The 18,870-nt window shown below is 39.8% G+C and overlaps 1 protein-coding gene across 2 annotated transcripts in view; it reads left to right on the top strand.

The window, feature by feature from the left end:
* The first annotated feature begins 7,463 nt into the window (after window positions 1-7,463).
* The window catches only part of LOC146673258 (uncharacterized), a 32,401-nt gene continuing 20,994 nt past the window's right edge, over window positions 7,464-18,870 (top strand). The window contains exons 1-2 of one of the 2 annotated variants that reach the window (XM_085401804.1): window positions 7,464-7,718; window positions 8,781-8,884. Coding sequence is in view for 1 of the 2 variants with exons in the window: in XM_085401805.1 (XP_085257931.1) it covers window positions 8,867-8,884 (18 nt within the window). In the remaining variant the exon portion in view is untranslated. The remainder of the gene's footprint in view (window positions 7,719-8,780; window positions 8,885-18,870) is intronic. The other variant, XM_085401805.1, reaches the window with a different exon arrangement.

Below are 18,870 nucleotides of genomic sequence, written 5' to 3'. Positions count from 1 at the left end.
AAGATGCATTGTGAATAACATCTCACACATTCCAATAAAGCATATGTTCCTGCATTGCAACAGCGCTTTGCAGATGTGTTCTCCCCCCTGCCCGTGTGCACGACTCTCATGGAGCACCAATTTGAAACGCAGCTGATTGGCAGATTCCCTTGTCTGCAGAGTCCAAAGACAAAAACGGCCTCATCCACTCTGTGTGGTTCGTACCAATTCGTCACACTTCCGTTTGGCTTGTTTGAAGCCCCGGCCATTTTTCAGCACTTCCTGTAGCGATAGCTGCGTGCTCACACTGCATATGCTGTTTCCTACCTGGATGATGTTGTCATTCATAGTGATACCTCAGTGGAGCATGTGCAGTGGTTGGTCACAGTCCCGGATTCCCTGAGGCAGGCAGGGCTGATAGCAAACCCAAAGAAGTGTGTGGTTGGATGGAGGGAGGTACACAGTTTTTGGTACAATTTTGAGACCCCATTTGGAGGCTGATTACACCACAGCGACGTGATGAAGGCTGTCCCAATTCCAAATGCGGCCGGAAATGCGCAGTTCATTTCCCCGGACTTGAAGGATGAGTCAGGTGTATCATTCGCGGCCCAACATATCCCAGAATTCATAGCGCAGCTTTGACTGTAACTAGTTTTAAAAAAACAACAAAAAACAGCAGATGGTAGAAGCGTGGTGGCTGAAGAGTAAACTTTTGAGTATTGAATTTTTCAACCTCATCAGTTAACGCTGTCCATGCAGATATTATAGATTTGTAAATGATTAGCTAACAATCTTGTCAACACAAAGTTCTTTATTGACAGGCAGTGGGGAGAGGGGACACCTGGGCAGTGTATTTACTCCATATAATCTGTTATCAACCTTTTCATCTTTTCTCATTACCCACAGCTACATCCACTTCTTTTGGGCTTAGGCTACTCACTAGGGCTGGGTATCATCGCTGATTTCTATAAGCGATTTGATTAAATTCAATTTTGACTCAGTAACTGTTTCAAAGTAACTGAGGATAAAACACAGAAAAACAGCAAGCTATGCGTTTTTCAATTTGGCATAATTAAAAAAAAATTTATTAAACAGCAAAAATGAAACTTTCTTTTGGTCGAAGAGGAATAAAAGCTGCAGCTCAGAATCAGTGAGATGTTGACTTTCTGCCCCGACGGCGTGTCCGTGTTCATGTCGTCAGCTGAGAAAGGCGACATGTCACTGATGCATCGGGTCCGCCCATATGGAAAAGATATATATAAATCTTATAAAGTTTTTATCTGTCTTGTATGAAACTTGTATGAAAAGCATACAAGAGTGAAAACACATATAAGATCCCTTGAAAAATTATAAAATGAAATTTGTATGTTTTGTATACTTACTAAAAAAAAAAAATGAAAGTAATGAGAAAGTGGCCACTTTCATGAGTAAATCATATATGTTTTTACTATTTTTTTTCCATATGCGCGCGCTTTGTGTTCACGTCTTTATGTGGAATCTGTTCACCTGTTCTCATTTATTGTTTTAGCTGTTTGGTGGTCATTGAAATATATTTCTGAGCTCCCTGCGTTTCTGGCAAAATACATTTATATTTAGAAATCGATTCAGGATTTAATGAATCAATATTGCATTATTCATCGCGTTATTAATCGATACCAAGTCAGCATTGGTATCGGATCGATTCTAGCCTGGTGAGATCAATTCTTTACTTTAATTTCTGCTCTTGTTTGCAATGCTGTGCATTCGGCAAAGACGAAACAGCCAGGTCGCCGGACTCGCTGCTCCCGTGTCAGCGAAGAGCAGGCAGACTTTGCTCCTCCTCCCCCCTCTTGTGTTTAGATGTTACGCTGTCATGTGACGTGACTTTGAGGGATTGTTAAGTTGTTTACATGTATATTCACCAGTTGTTTTTGTTGTTGAGAATTTTAATTGTAATTTTTTTATATCATAGTTTCTCAACAGTACTTGTTTCTTTTAATTTGTTTACTGGTTTGCATGCACTTTTTATTTTTCTAGATTTTTCTAAAAAATAAATTTGAAAAGAATTGATAACTGTAAACCACCACGGCAGACCCAATGGCATTTTCATGCTTTGCAGCATCATTCATTCTTACAAGTCATCCAGCTTGTAAGAATAAAGGCTTTGCACCCCTGATGATCCACCAGGACAAGCTCAGCAGTGTGTGAGGAAGAGGAGGAGGAAGAGCCAGCAGCAGCTGACAGATGGAGAGAATAGACAGACTGTTCCCTGTTTGTGAAGGACTGATTGAAATGTTTTAAATGACTAATTGTCTGCCCTGAATCAGTGTTAGTAGTAATATAAAGGCACTTTTTTTGCCCCCACACCCGTACCCCTCCCCTTTCCCCCTGCGCATCCATGTGAGTGCATGTACGCGTGCGTGTCCCCCTGTAGTAGGCACTGTGAGCTCAGGCGTCATATGAGTTCACATGTGTTTAATCTGCGTTTTATTTAATGAAACTATTATATGTTTTAATTAAACAGTTTTTAAGGGATGTATAGGTCTCAGCGCTCTGTTATTTAGACACAGATGATTTATTTTAGCTAGTTTAGGAGCATTTTACTTTTAATTTAACTAGTTTAGGAGCATTTCACATTCTTTAGCGCTCTGAAAGACACAGAGGCTAATAGTTTTTAAACTGAGTACCACAAACAACAGGTATCCCTTTAGAAATAAACTGTGATACTTCTAAAAGCACATATTCACACCTAGCCACACTAGCACTGTATGAACCCCCAATGTTCCTTTAATGCAACTAGCCCTCTAATTATCTACTAGTCACAAACACCCTGTAACAGTAAGACTCAAAGATTACACATAGATGATTTAACTGCATTAGGAGCATCTCACTTTTCTTTAGCTCTCCGAAAAGACACAGAGGCTAATATTTTTAAATAGAGCACCACAAACAACAGGTATTCCTTTAGAAATAAACTTTTCTTGTGATCTCTAAAAACCACAGATTCTTAACTCTGCAACAGTTACACAGGGGGGTTACAGTTAGGCCCCCAACAGTCAACAAAAGAAGTCATAAAACAATAAAAGCGGCTCCCTTTATCAAGAGCATCCCAGCACACACATCCCAACTGTAGTTCCATAGTTTTTCCACCTTTTTCTTTACAACCTGTTCTTTATATCTGCATCTCAGAGGCCAACTGAAACCAAATCCACCTATATAAAAAACCCCATCAGACACATAGTATTTTCCTCAGCACTTCACAAATGCCGCAAGGTATACTGTATCGTTTTAACTTTTTATTTTTCCCAAACACAGTGGTGGTTAGCACACAGTATGGACATGTAGAAAGCATCGTTTGTTTGGAACACATCAGCAGAGAGGTGGAATTCATAGCTGTTCATAAGAGTTTCATTTAATCAAACCTCATTTTAGTATCTAAGTGGCTCCTCATCATTATCCAATTCACCATTTTATTTAAATACCTGAATTTTCGGAATGAGGATCCAAGAGGGACACAGAGTAGCTCATACAATGGTATAAATGTATTTTTTGCGATACTTTATAAATATGAAACTCTAAAGATTTTGAATTCATGCACATTGTGAATCAAGAATCTAAATATTTGTGTCACAATGATTTCTATAAAAGCATGTTGTTTATGGGGATAATGTGACAAATTTTTTGTGCGTCCTATTAATGATCAATGGTAATTGAAAAGGAACCCTGGCTCAGGACATTTTCATGACAAGTGACAGCGCAGACATCTGCTAATGAGAGAACACATTTTATCATCATAAACACTGTGATATGAAGCATCGTTAAAGTGTCATTTCAGTAAAGTTGACTCATGTTTTTTAATAGATGACTTAAAACACTAAACTCTAATTTCTGTGGTTTATTTTAAGTTTACAGAATATAACATGTGGTAAGACGACGAGTTTTACTTCTCACTGACCGTGTTATGTGTATCTATTTATCATGTATGCTACTTTGCTCTGCGGACTTTAAAATGTTTCATTGTGTTCATGAAATAAACCAGACTTTCACTGTCTGCATCTTTTACTGTTTTTCTGCTTTTGTTCACTCCAAGTTTGACAAACCTACAGATATCCAGAGTTAACTCACTAACAATGTGGAGCAGTCTCAGTGTATTTAGCTGCTTTTTCCCTGAACACAACCAACTGAGAGTCCTCCCTTTGGTCATTGTGAATGTTGAAGGAGATTTGTACCATAGACACTTAATACTAGTGTTTCCTGCACTTAATCCATCACTACTATGTTCTATTTAAATCCAGATTCCTTTTATAGTTTGCAGTGAAATTTATTAAACCATTGCTTAATGAGACAGAAGTACAAGTCGCTCTTTACTAACACGTTTGTAGATAAGTTTATTGCTGAACGACACAGCTAGCAGTCTCACACACTCTTTAGGTTTTTGAAGTTATGTATGTAAGGGTTTAGTCTATCAAACCTTACCCTTTTCTCCCCAGTATCACAACAGTATGACTCCCAAAGTACGGCTCAGTAAACAACCAATGATTCTAAAGCCGGAACACAAAGATACAGTTGGAAGATGAATGATTGCGTTTTTATGATGCGTAGTAAAACGACCCCCTCTTCTTCTTCTCTGTGTTGTTGCTGTTCGTGTGTGTGTGTGTGTGTGTGTGTGTGTGTGTGTGTGTGTGCCTTAGAAGTCAAATAATAGAAAAAACAAAAAAGCATTTGAATTTCATTTAGAACTGAGATTCTAAGATGTAAGCAGAAATCTTATGCACAGCCAGAAACATGTTTCCCCACTTTCACAATGCTGAGGTGTCAAATCCACAGCTTTACTTACACACACACAGTAGATTTTTAAAGTTTTTGGGTACAGGGGTTTAGCCAAAGATGCAACATCTACTTTTGATAAAGATCACTCCACCTGTTTATTTCTGAATAAATTAAGCATCTTTATTAAGCTCTTGTTTATAAATGTCTACACAATAGTAGACACCGTGTGCTCTGTGACATTATAGTCTTCTACTTCTGCTTCCATCGGTTTGCATTTTAAACTCCCAGCCTTTCAGGTTGTTATGAACGACTTATATTTCTAACATTTTGTGATATAAAAGTGAACCACGCGACTTTTTTTCTTTTCTGTTTGATGGAAGGACTTAAGACACGAGTTATTTAAACATTTCTAAATGACAGTGTGATGGCCATGGTACTTTATGTGGGCCAAATATGTTAAGGATAATGTTTATCAATGTAAAATTGCAAAGAACCTTCGGATAGATTATAACATCTTGTAAACAGTTACCTCAGAAGCTGTACTGGTAGATCTATGTATGTAAGGTAAAACTTTCCACAGTACTTCCACTTAAGTAACTAAACACATAAAGTCACCCTTACCAATAATCCACTGCTCCTTGAAAAAAGTAGCACAAACAGACAACTGACTCAGCAATGATAAGTAGAGCTACCCGAGGCCGATACTCAAGCAGAAGAAAATTAAAAGTTGTTGTTTTTGGCTCGAAGAATTAAAGAAAGTATGTTTAATAATTCAACAAGACCCGCACCTTCAACACATGTACATTCAAATTTTGGAACAGGCTCAACATTGCTGTTGTTCAATAGTTTTTATCCGTTTGAAAAAGTCATTTTATGGCTTTAATGTTTTCAGCTGATAAGGAGAATGAGTGCATTTCAAATGAGCGTCCAAAGGCTTTAAACATCTGCTTTGTCTGTAACGACAGTATCAAACTACAGAGCATTGTTTTTACTAAAATTCAACATTTTCAGATGAAAATTTGGCTGCTTTTTGTTTTTTTCACTGTAACACCCCCCTCAATGCCATTTTTAGGATATTCTTGGTGATCCCACCTTTTTTCATATTTATGCTTTTGTCACTGAGGGTATCTAATACGCACGTTGTCACTGTGTTTGTACTACCAGCTGTGAGGGCTCTGCTTTTGCTTTGAGCAGTCTGTTTTTATTTTGTCTCGTGAGTGCGTGTTTTTCAAACGAGATCCTCGTCAGTTTGATTTTGTTACCATAAACTTTGTGTGAAGTTCACAACAGAGGTAAAGAGATTTAAACACCCCAGTTTAAGGAGGCAGGCAGGGGTTGGACCAGCTGCACAGGACAGGTGAAGCAGAGAGTGTCCGGGGAGATGTGCAACATAAGCAGAGGGAACATTTTACAAGATGATAAATGGCACATTTAGGTGATTAAGGATTTGTTGACAAGATTAAAAGACACATCCGTCAGAGTTCAACAACATTACAGTTTGATTAAATAAAAAGTTTTTAAACTACATATGGTTTATTTTCTCCTCTGATAGTAATCACATTAAACATGTCAAGAAAGAAAGAGTATAAAGAAAAATAGTAAGTGTGTCTAATTAACCTCTTCCTGTGAACCTTATATCATCCTTTAATATGTTTGGTGTGACAAACTTGAAGAAGCACAGAAAATATCATCATTAATCTAATCAGTTTTCAGCCTTCATTCATATTGAAAAGTTGAAATCTTCCCTGCTAGACCGAAGTGCAGCGTTTAACACCGTTGGCCATAACATTTTATTACAGCTATTATTAAATGGCTGAAGAGAAAACCAAGGGTTGTTTCTGCATTTTATTCTAAATTTGCGGATAGGGGCATGTTTATTTATAATTTTGATAAAAGTATCATAAAAATAATCTCGTTTAAAAGCTATCTGTGACCTTGATTTTGGGAGCTTCGATTGCCTGACTACAGCTACCACACAGTGGTCACTGATATCATTTGCGAAAACCCCAGTGTGAGAATATTTATACGGCATATTAGTTAAAAATAAATCAATAAGTGATGACTTTTCTGGGCATTTAAGATTTGGACGAGTTGTGCTGTAAATTAGTTGTGTGAGATTATATGAATCACACATGGATTTAAAACTGTCTGAGGCAGAGGACAACCAGTCCCAGTTGAAATCTCCGGCCAGCACAATTTCATTAAAATCTAAAGTAGATAGTTTTTCACTAAGTGAAACTAAAGCCTCACTACTAGCTGAGGGGGGTCTATAACAGCCCACAATGGTAATAAAATAGCCCTTGAAAAGTTGGAGTTTGAGGGCAAGAAGTTCAAATTGTTTACAAACAGATACCGATGAATCGACATCGGTATCTGTAAACCTGGACTCTGTGAACGGCTGACTGTTCGATGTGCTAAAGAATAGAAAACATTATTTCCCATCAGACCATGAGCAACATTCAGGCATGTAACACAGTAACACATTTTTTACATATTCAGCAGAGAGAGTTAGCTGTGTGCACTACGAAAAAGGCTGTTCCAATTCTCAGCATCGCTCCTCTCTTTTCCTGAGACCTTGGCAATTATCCTTCTCACCATGACGTTTTCATCGAGGATAAGGAAAGAGTTTAGGGAAAGAAGACAGGCGCTAATTTTGAAATATCACCCCCACGTGGTTACGTTGCGCAGCTGAGTCACGTGACCGCACAGCAACAAATCACAGCAGAGTCGGGAAAAGAGGGCGGAGCAAAGTCTGTGTGCAGGAGAGGAGTCGCGCAGAGAGAGCTGCTTTTTCATGAAACGGGAGTAAAGTAGTGAACTTACAGGAACATATACCACTACCAACGTTTGGCTGCACACCCTTGTCTCCTGGATTGTAGCTGAGATCAGCGTGAACCACGTGGGTCTCTGCTCCCTGATCTGTTTCCTGTGTTTGGAAAGACTTCCAGCTTCATCACGGAGTTTCTCTCGGTTTGTGGGCTCATCTAAAGGTAAGCACCGAGCTAACTTTAATGTGGGTTCAGTTTATGTTGAGTTTAGCTCTGTTGAGAATAATAGATTGCTTGGTATACACTGGAGTTAGACAGACTGTAGAGTTTGTGTTTTCTTGCAACATCAATATTATGGCGGTTGCTAGAGGGAAAGAATATATATAGAAAAATAGTCTTGGAATACGAACAAAAGGATGGGGTGCAGGGCAGGAGAACAACCAACCCCCAGGACAGGAAGCCACAGGTACAAGCGTGGGGGAGGGCAACCCCAGGGTGAATAATAGAGAGAGAGTAGTGGAAGCCTACTGAGCAGGGGTGCCAAAGGGCTACCCCCGCCGCCCGTCCCCCTTTATGCTATAAAGGTGTGTGTGAGGAATGCTCCTCAGATCAGCCTTTAGAATATGACTTCATAGGATGATTTTCAGATGCGTCTGTATTTTATTTACTCCCAGCCAGGGGCGATTCTAGGATCAGAGCTTTGGGGCTGCTGTCAGTCCCTGCATCCTTAAATGTTGTTGCTGCAAAAGAAGAATGGATTGGAATATAAACAAATAATAATTACTGGGGGAGAATAATGAATGATGCTCATAGTGAGTAAAAAGTAAACTGAGTGCATTTTTTGGACAGAGATTCACTTTTAATGTGTATAATGTATAATACAGAAACATTAAAAAACACTCCCAAAACAGAATAAATTATTACAAAATATTAATAAAAACTATGAAAATGGAGGCCACTTTGCCTGTGGTAGAATGTATGCAATGTATGAAAAAAACCTTTACTGCAGATACTAATTTTACAAATTTGATAATAATAATTTTGTGTTGTAAGATTTATGAGTTTCATGCTTTCATAGTGGTACTTAGGAGAGCTTGACATTTTTATCAGGTGCTACAAAAGTGTAAAAAGTTTGAGAAAGACTGATAAGTGTATGTGTGTTTTTGGAAAACGTTTTAAGCTGCAGTGCAGAATATATATATATATATATATATATATATATATATATATATATATATATATATATATATATATATATGTGTGTGTATACTTTTTGTGTCCTAGCTGAGTAACAGGAGGAGAAGAGTGGTGGTGCAGCAGAGGAACAATTTCAGCCATTTGGACTCAGCTCAGTCACTACAGAGGAGACAATGTCTTCAACACAAAAGGTGAGAAAAACATCACAGTTACACTGTTATTGAAACTGTGTGTACAGCTTGTTGGTTTTTAAAAACCTGTTAACAGCAGCTTTTATCTTTTCCATCCTGGGGCCCGTTCTTCGTACGTCGCTTACTACATCCAAGATCAAATGACACATCCAAGACCAAACCATTGCGCTAACCGTGAGCTCTCTAATCCGGTTCCCCGAACACACCTGCTGTTGACGATCAGTACAGCTGGATGAAGTAATGTGAGATCACTGGGTGTCGTAAAAGGGGCTATGCATCGATAGTAGAAACATTGATCGGCAACCCTCTGATTGGTCGGCGAAAATGTCGAAGGAGCGCGCTCGGTATTTTTCGGCAGCAGAGCAAGAACTCCTGAGTGAGGGATTTCAGGAGTTTCAGAGTTTAATCAGAACGCAAGGGAACACTGCAAAGGCTGCAAAAGCAAGGAGAGGGGGCTGGCAGAAAGTTGCTGACAAATTAAACTCGTAAGTAATTTAATAATAACAATAATAATGGAGTGGATTTATATAGCGCTTTTCAAGGCACCCAAAGCGCTTTACAATGCCACTATTCATTCACTCTCACATTCACACACTGGTGGAGGCAGCTACAGTTGTAGCCACAGCTGCCCTGGGGCAGACTGACAGAAGCCAGGCTGCCATATCGCGCCATCGGCCCCTCTGGCCAACACCAGTAGGCGGTAGGGTAGATTTATCATATCACACTATAATATCCAATATTATATTACATTATATTATATTATGTTATATTATATCCCCTTTCACATTAGAGCCACAACAGGACCCACTAGAACATGGGAACAGGTAAAAGTGGAATATAAGAATATTCCACAGAATGGTAATATTTATCACTTATATTGCTTTTCGTCTCTTGGAAAGAGACCCTGAAATAATCTGTTTGTTTGTTCATAACAGCAACCAAGAAAAGGGCAGAGCAAAAAAAAAGACAGGTGGTGGTCCTGCACCCCCTCGTCAACAAGTTGGTTAAGTGAATAATACCCTCACGGGAATATCGATATCTCTCTATGAGCACACTGTCGCGCTGAGCTAAAGGATCCTGTCTGTCCCGCAATATACGCTGAATTCTGAAAACTCTCCTTATCAATCTTGCACCTTCCGCAATGGGCTGCTCGCGTAAACGGACAGGACATGGCTGCGACAGGCTTCCCAAATCCACCTTCGCTTTTATAGCCGTGGTCTCTCATCTTGATTACACGAAGTAATTTCCAATTACTACTCTGAAATATGAATTACATCTGTAATAATCACATACATGTAATAGAATGTTAATAGTACATTTCCCTTTTTTAGGAAATGACCTGTATGTATCTGTATGAAATCAATAAATGGATCAAGTACTGCATTATCTTTAGTTACATTGATAATATTTATTTATGGTGAAACAGTGGTGGAATATCGCTGTTGCTTTCATATAAATGAAGCGGACATACCTGCGTGGCTATGGAACGCCAGGACTGCCATAATGAATTAATTAAATACACCATTAAATAATTAATTAAATGTGGCAATAATTAATTAAAATTGGAATTAAGTAATTAAATAAATAGTTATGACACATGTAATTAATTAATTATTGACACATGTAATTAATTATTTATGTATTTCACATTTTAATTAATTATTGACACATTTAATTAATTAATTATTGACACATTTAATTAATTATTTATGTATTTCACATTTTAATTAATTATTGACACATTTAATTAATTATTTAATGATATATTTATTTATTTCATTTTGGCAGTCCTGGCGCCTGGCTCTCGTCATGAAATAATTTTATCTGTCAGCCTCACCCATCAAACTCAGGGGGCGGGGTTAACGCTGCCCATGCAGCTTCTCTAACATTTGATTAGTTGCCGTGCAAAGTAAGTCAAAACAGGTCGATCCTAGATAATCGATTGCTTGTGCAGACTTGGGGCAGCCAGTTATCCCAGAATGCAGATCAAATCACAGGCAGCAATGGTGGTGGTGTAGTTTTTCTGTCACCAGCTACACTTTTAACAGTGTTTTAGCCGCGAATGTCGCGACGTATGTCTGGTCAGGTTGTCAACATAGAACATGTTTGCAAAAGTGCTCAGATGTTTTCAGAGATTTCACTAGCTCTGCTAACAATTAGCATGCAGAGTGCACCGAGGGGGTTACGTTAACCGGTTTGTTTACATATTCCACTCTCCGTGTTCCACATGTTGCATTCGCAGATTCTCACCGAACGATCGTCTCTTTCCGCCTGGTCTTGTGTCTCTGTGCTTCTGTAACATAAAGAACGAGCTGACATTTTTCTCACGAAACCAGCGATCAGCTTAACAGACCCTCAGTTTACCTGCATGCATCCTCCTCCTCATCTGTCAGCTGTTTAACACCTGCTGCTAATTCAAGAAACACGCCTAGTTACCTGGTGATAGTCACAGTTTAACTGGGCAGCCGGTGCTCAATATAAAGCAATGTCAGCGCATTTTTCTGCACAAGATAAGTAAATATAGTGTTTTCCCCGAGCGCAGAGCTGCTGGAGCTTGTTTCCTTACAGAGCACTTTATAGGCGAGCCAGCTTTATCAGCGGCTGATGTCCAATCACCGGCACACAGCTTTCAAACCTCAGCTGAGTTTTAGCTCTCAGTGGTTAAACGCTGGACTTCATTCACTCAGGTTCTGTCTGTCGGGTCACGTTTACTTCGCTGTTTTATTTACAACTGAGCAAATCGGTTTGGCTGAGGTTAAAGTTACGTTTCATAACTGCATAGTTTCACAGACGTTTAATGGTTCACTGGCACATGTGTTAGACTGAACTATCATCTAAATATCATCTGTTTTTTAATAGTTATTCAACTGTATTCTAAGCACCAGCTGTCTGTTAGAATGTGATTTTTTTCTCTCTCTCTGTTGGCAGAGGTATAAAAATGCGCAGGAAAATCTGACGTGCATGGCGAACTTCACCGACGATATTTAGGGAGGAATAAACACACATCAAACATAAATGAACCATTTGTCTGTCTCCATAATTGAGAGCATTTTCTCTTCTTATCTCAACACTCTCTCTCTTTTTTTTTTCTTTTTCGGTCATGTTATGTTTACCTGTCAAAGGCTTGTTACAAACTATGAAACACATGGTGCAGACTTCTGGATGTTAGAAGAAAACTAATACTGCTCATGAATGAGACTAAAGGCAGGAAGGTGTCCTTTAAGACTAAACATGTTAATAGGACCTCCCTATTTATATCATAGTTTATGATACAGCACGTGTATTTCAGTAATAGCCTGCTGAGGCCACTATACGTTTGTTTATATCTAATCTTCCTTTTCAAACATTTAAACAGCAGCGAGTCTGCAGCTGAGGGAATACAAATTCAAATTGTCGGAAAAGGTTTGCTCGTTTCTTGGATTCATTTGGTGATTTATTAAATGTATAACTGTTATTCTAATCTGCTGAGTCTCTTACACTTTTCTTTATGCTGTATATTTTCACGTCTCTGGAATAGTTGGCAGTTAGATAGTCAGCTGGGAAACTTTGTGTTAACTCGTGGAGCTGAGGATATCGTGGATATGCTGACCTCGCTGCGTGGTGTACAGAGCGAGGTCAGCATGATTAATATTCACAATAAAAATATTAGCCGAACATCATGAAGTCTGTATGTGTTTCATAGTGTCGAACAACCTTTGTACAGTTAAAGCCAGCAGTTACTACATGACGGAAACACCAACGTTATCTCTTTTATGCGTTTATACACAGGTCACGCTGATTACTGAACAAAAACCCAAAGATCAGATGTTAAACAGATTAATTTGCTCTCTCTCCTCCTTAAACATGTTTTTAATGTTAGTTATAATTCAGAATTGGCGACTGAAACACGTAGGACACATAAGAACATCAGGAAATAAAACACCGATAAATATAACCTCAGTAAAAGAAGTCAGCGGGGGTTACTACAGCTGTGTACCGGGGCCTGCGCTTTGTCGGTGGGATTGCTTGCGAGGCGAGCGGGTCTATCCCACGCTTTGCCGTGAGACTGGGCAGACATCTCCGAAATCATCGAAACACTTTTGCAAAGAGGCTGTATCTTGACAAACCGACCAGACACATGAAGATTAAACCACTACATTCTCGGCTAAAAAAATATTAAAACGGTATTTGGTAACACACAAACAGGGTTTTTCAAAGCTCAGTTCTGTTAGCTTCCACATGCCGGTTGTTGTGCGCTAGAAACAATGGCCACCAGGCCAAAGCAATGGTTTTGACTCGATCAGCGTTAACCCCGCCCCCTGAGTTTGATGGGTGAGGCTGACAGATAAAATTATTTCATGATGAGAGCCAGGCGTCAGGACTGCCAAAATGAAATAAATAAATATATCATTAAATAATTAATTAAATGTGTCAATAATTAATTAAATGTGTCAATAATTAATTAAAATGTGAAATACATAAATAATTAATTAAATGTGTCAATAATTAATTAATTAAATGTGTCAATAATTAATTAAAATGTGAAATACATAAATAATTAATTAAATGTGTCAATAATTAATTAATTACATGTGTCATAACTATTTATTTAATTAATTAATTCCAATTTTAATTAATTATTGACACATTTAATTAATTATTTAATGATGTATTTAATTAATTCATTATGGCAGTCCTGGCGTTCCATACGTGGCCATGATCTAATCCTGTTTACATAAAGTAAACCTGCTCCCGAGCAGGTTTACGCTTACGGCTCTGTTGCTATGGCAGCAAGTCCCGGATGAGCTTCGGGGAACCGAACGATCCAAGATCACGCGAAATCGTCAACAATCAAATCCAGCTAACCTACTTAGCGAGGTACGAAGAATGGGCCCCCGGACTCCTCCATATATACAGAATCTACATTCACAACCAAAAACCACAGAGGTTACAAGAAAATACAAAGATCATATTTTCTCTACACACATTGAAACAACAATATCATCAGTTGAATTCAAAAAATTTTCTGAAGTAAAAGAGTTTCTCTGCTGATCGATATTTCTTCAATAATGCCGTTTTCATTACAACTCTCATTGTAGCACATCATTGTAATGTGATACTATCACCAGAAGGTGGTGGAAACACACCAACAATGTGTTTTTGTTTACATGTTTGATTCCACCAATTCAATTCAATTTTATTTATATAGCACCAAATCACAACAAAAGTCGCCTCAAGGCGCTTTATAGATACAGAGAAAAACCCAACAATCATATGACCCCCTATGAGCAAGCACTTTGGCGACAGTGGGAAGGAAAAACTCCCTTTTAACAGGAAGAAACCTCTGGCAAAACCAGGCTCAGGGAGGGGCGGCCATCTGTTGCGACCGGTTGGGGTGAGAGAAGGAAGACAGGATAAAGACATGCAGTGGAAGAGAGACAGAGGTTAATAACAGATATGATTCAATGCAGAGAGGTCTATTAACACATAGTGAGTGAGAAAGGTGACTGGAAAGGAAAAACTCAATGCATCAAATTCAAATTTTATTTGTCACACACACACAACCATACACAGTATGACATGGGGGTGAAATGCTTGTAGCTGTACAATGCCCGACCATTAAATGACAGAAGAAAAGTTTTACAATATTTACAGTTTACTAGCAAATTTACAAATTAACTTAGGAATTTACAGTAAAGAATGTGCAAATAGCAGAAGAGATTATAAAGATTATAAATTATAGGAATTATAGGATTATAGGAAATGTGTGGTGGTGCGTGTGGTGATGTGTGTGAGAGTCCAGTCTTATAGTGATGTGTGTGGGAGAGTCCAGTCCTACACCTGGTTCAGGGCCCGAACAGCCTGGGGGAAGAAGCTCCTCCTCATTCTCACTGTTTTGGCCTTAAGGGAGCGGAAGCGCTTCCCAGACCTCAACAGTGAGAAGAGTCCATTGTTGGGATGGGAGAGGTCCATCATAATCTTCCTAGCTTTGGACTTGCACCGCTTAGTGTAGATGGACAGCAGGTCAGGGAGCTCTGATTGAATGATGCGTTCGGCTGAGCACACCACTCTTTGCAGATCTCGTCTGTCCTGCTTGGTGCTGTTCCCAAACCAGGTGCAGATGTTTGCCGTCAGGACGCTCTCGATGGTGCAGGAGTAGAAGTTCTTGAGCACCTTCAGTGGCAGATGGAAGTCTCTAAGTCTTCTGAGGAAGAAGAGACGCTGACGGGCTTTCCTAACCAGGGAGTTGATGTGACAGGACCATGACAGGTCCTGAGTGATGTGGACACCCAGGTATCGGAAACTGTCCACTCTCTCCACTGGCGTGCCACTGATGATGAGGGGTTTGTAATTCCTCGCCTGCTTTGTAGTGAAGTCCACGATGAGCTCCTTAGTTTTGCTGACGTTTAGGAGGAGGTTATTCTCCTGGCACCAGGTCTCCAGGTTCCTAATCTCCTCCAGGTAGGCCGTCTCGATGTTGTCGGAGATCAGGCCCACAACAGCAGTGTTGTCAGCAAACTTGACAATGGAGGTGGTGTCTGATGTGGCTACACAGTCATAAGTGTACAGTGAGTACAGCAGGGGGCTTAAAACACAGCCCTGAGGCACTCCAGTGCTGAGTGAGATGGAGGGGGAGACTTGTTTTCCCACCCTCACTGATTGGGGTCTGTCTGTGAGGAAGTTGAGGATCCACTGACACAGTGATGAGCTGAGTCCTAGATCCGTCAACTTGGTGAAAAGCTTAGAGGGAATTATTGTGTTGAATGCTGAACTGTAGTCCACGAACAGCATCCTAACATAATTCCCTCTGCCAGTGTCCAGGTGACTCAGGGATGTGTGGAGCAGGTGACATATGGCATCGTCTGTGGAACGATTAGTCCGGTAAGCAAACTGAAGTGAGTCGATGGTGGCAGGAAGTGAAGAAGTGATGTGATCTCTCATCAGTCTTTCAAAACACTTCATCACAATTGAAGTCAGTGCTACTGGACGGTAGTCATTGTGGCAAGCGGGCTGTTGTTTCTTTGGAACAGGAACAATAATGGACTGTTTGAAGCACGTGGGAACCACAGCTTGGGCCAGGGAGAGGTTGAAGATCTCCGTGAACACCGGTGCTAGCTGGTCAGCGCAGGCTCTAAGGACCCGACCAGGGATTGCATCTGGTCCTGCTGCCTTCCTGGTGTTAACCCTCCTGAAGGTGTTCCTCACGGCATGCTCTGTGATAACGAATGCATTTTCTTCACTGGTGCACTCCAAAGTCTATTGCAGCATAACTAAGGGAGGATTCAGGGTCACCTGGTCCAGCCCTAACTATATGCTTTAGCAAAAAGGAAAGTTTTAAGCCTAATCTTAAAAGTAGAGATAGTGTCTGTCTCCTGAATCCTAACTGGAAGCTGGTTCCACAGAAGAGGGGCCTGAAAACTGAAGGCTCTCCCTCCCATTCTACTTTTAAATACTCTAGGAACAACAAGTAGGCCTGCAGAGCGAGAGCGAAGTGCTCGAATAGGGTGATATGGTACTACAAGGTCATTAGGATAAGATGGGGCCTGATTATTTAAGACCTTGTATGTGAGGAGCAGGATTTTGAATTCAATTCTGGATTTAACAGGAAGCCAATGAAGGGAAGCCAAAACAGGAGAAATCTGCTCTGTCTTTCTAATAGGGCTGCTCAATTAATCGAATTTTAATCACGATTACGATCTGGGCTTTCAACGATCATTAAAAATGACTGAGCCGATTATTAGCACCTCCCTCGTGCTTTTACTCTCGCGCTGCTCCGTGTGGCAAATCGAGCGCACCTCTCTGCATTTCGAACACGCGTCACAACAATTAAGAGGACCCGAGGGAAGCTCGGAAAGCTAAGCAGAAGTTATTTGGAGAGGAGAGTGACTGCCGTTGGTTGAAAAGAGAGGTAAAAAAAAACTTCAGTGGTGTGGAAACATTATGGGTTCGCGGAGTCAGACGTGGATCAAGTAGACATAGTGTGTAAACTTTGCTACGGTGTTGTAGCTGCACCACAGAGCAACACTGCAAAGTTCACCAAACATAGATGTTTACATTTTTCATTTATTTCTTATATTGCAAACATTTGCACTGTTATCAGTATTTGCACACTATTTTATATTATTTTTTTAAAGTCATTATTCAATACATTGTTATTGTTAACCCTTTAAAGCCGGTCAGAGTGGCACGCTCCGTTTTGCGTAACTATTTTTAAATTCCTGTAGAACCATAATCGCGTAAGCTAGCGCAATAATTCTTTTGCATATGAAACCGGAGTTGTTGTACTTACATCTTATGCCATCAGCTTGTCCTCTGTCACGGTTTTCTTCCACAAAAAGCTTTGCAAAAATTGCATAAAAGGGCTTGCAGGAACAAAAACACAATATTCCAGAAACATGCTTTGCCGATCCGATCAGCTGTTCGTAACACTTCCCACATTGAAAAAGACGTCAACGCGAACTATCGCATGTCCGCCATTTCCTGCCCGAAACCGGAAGTGACGTAATTTTTGCGGAAATGTAGTTTTTGACTTGTAGGCCTTAAAAGCCTACAAGTAAAAACTACAGTTTTTGGGATGCTTAGAACTCGAATTGCACTGCTGGAAATAGTTTATTTTGATGCACATGCTGTTTTCTTTGCAAATTTGCATCACAGGATTGTTTTTCGTCGGCACGGTGGCACGGTGGTTAGCACTGTTGCCGCACAGCAAGAAGGCCCTGAGTTCAATTCCAACATCAGGCCGGGGTCTTTCTGTGTGGAGTTTGCATGTTCTCCCCGTGTGTGCGTGGGTTCCCACCGGGTACTCCGGCTTCCTCCCACCATCCAAAGACATGCAGCTTGTGGGGATAGGTTAATTGGATAATCCAAATTGTCACTAGGTGTGAATGTGTGAGTGAGTGCGAATGGTTGTCTGTCCCTGTGTGTTGGCCCTGCGACAGACTGGCGACCTGTTCAGGGTGTACCCTGCCTCTCGCCCTATGACAGCTGGAATAGGCTCCAGCGCCCCCCGCGACCCTGAAAAGGATAAGCGGAAGCGAATGGATGGATGGATGGATGGATGGATGGATGGATGGATGGAGGATTGTTTTTCGTTTTTCCTGCCGTATATAAAAATTGCTGTATCTCCAAAATAAAACTATGAAGACACTCAAAATAAATTTCCTGTTGTTGTAAACTAATTTTTGCAAATTTTTTGTATTTAAAGTTTTGAGGGATAAACCTCTTAAATTTCTGCAAGTAGAAATATATGTAAAAAAAACAAAAATGATTTTTTGTAGTTTATTGCACTTTTTTGCAATTAATGTAGTTACTATGGACTTAATGCATACATATTATTAAAATATGGGCTATAACAGTTGTATTGATGTATAGCAACTTGAAATGCTCCCAAAAATGGCACTACAAAATGTAAAAAAAAAAATATAAGCTCTGGCGGACTTGGTTCTATGGTAGGTCTTAAAGGGTTAAATAAATATCGTCAAATAATCGAGATCTCAATTTAAGTGAAAATAATCGTGATTATCATTTTTGCCATAATCGAGCAGCCCTACTTTCTAGACCCTGTCAGTACTCTTGCTGCAGCATTTTGGATTAGCTGAAGGCTTTTCAGTGAGTTTTTTGGACATCCTGATAATAATGAATTGCAGTAGTCCAGCCTGGAAGTAGTAAATGCATGAACTAGTTTTTCAGCGTCACTCTGAGACAGGATATTTCTAATTTTAGAGATGTTGCACAAATGGAAGAACGCAGTCTTACATATTTGTTTAAAGTGTGCGTTGAAGGAGATGTCCTGGTCAAAAATGACTCCAAGGTTCCTCACAGTGTTACTGGAGGCCAAGGTAATGCCATCCAGAGTAAGAATCTGCTTAGATACCATATTTCTAAGATTTTTAGGGCAGAGTACAATAACCTCAGTTTTATCTGAATTAAGAAGCAGAAAGTTAGCGGCCATCCAGGTCTTTATGTCTTTTGGACATTACTGCAGTTTAACTAATTAGTGTGTGTTA

This window comes from Rhamphochromis longiceps, linkage group LG3, assembly GCF_057381845.1.
Source record: "Rhamphochromis longiceps isolate RC_006_pf linkage group LG3, R_longiceps_female_GT1.1, whole genome shotgun sequence".
Classification (NCBI taxonomy): Eukaryota; Metazoa; Chordata; class Actinopteri; order Cichliformes; family Cichlidae; genus Rhamphochromis; species Rhamphochromis longiceps.
Note: the sequence above shows the minus strand (reverse complement) of the source record. Positions and strands in the feature narration are given on the sequence as shown.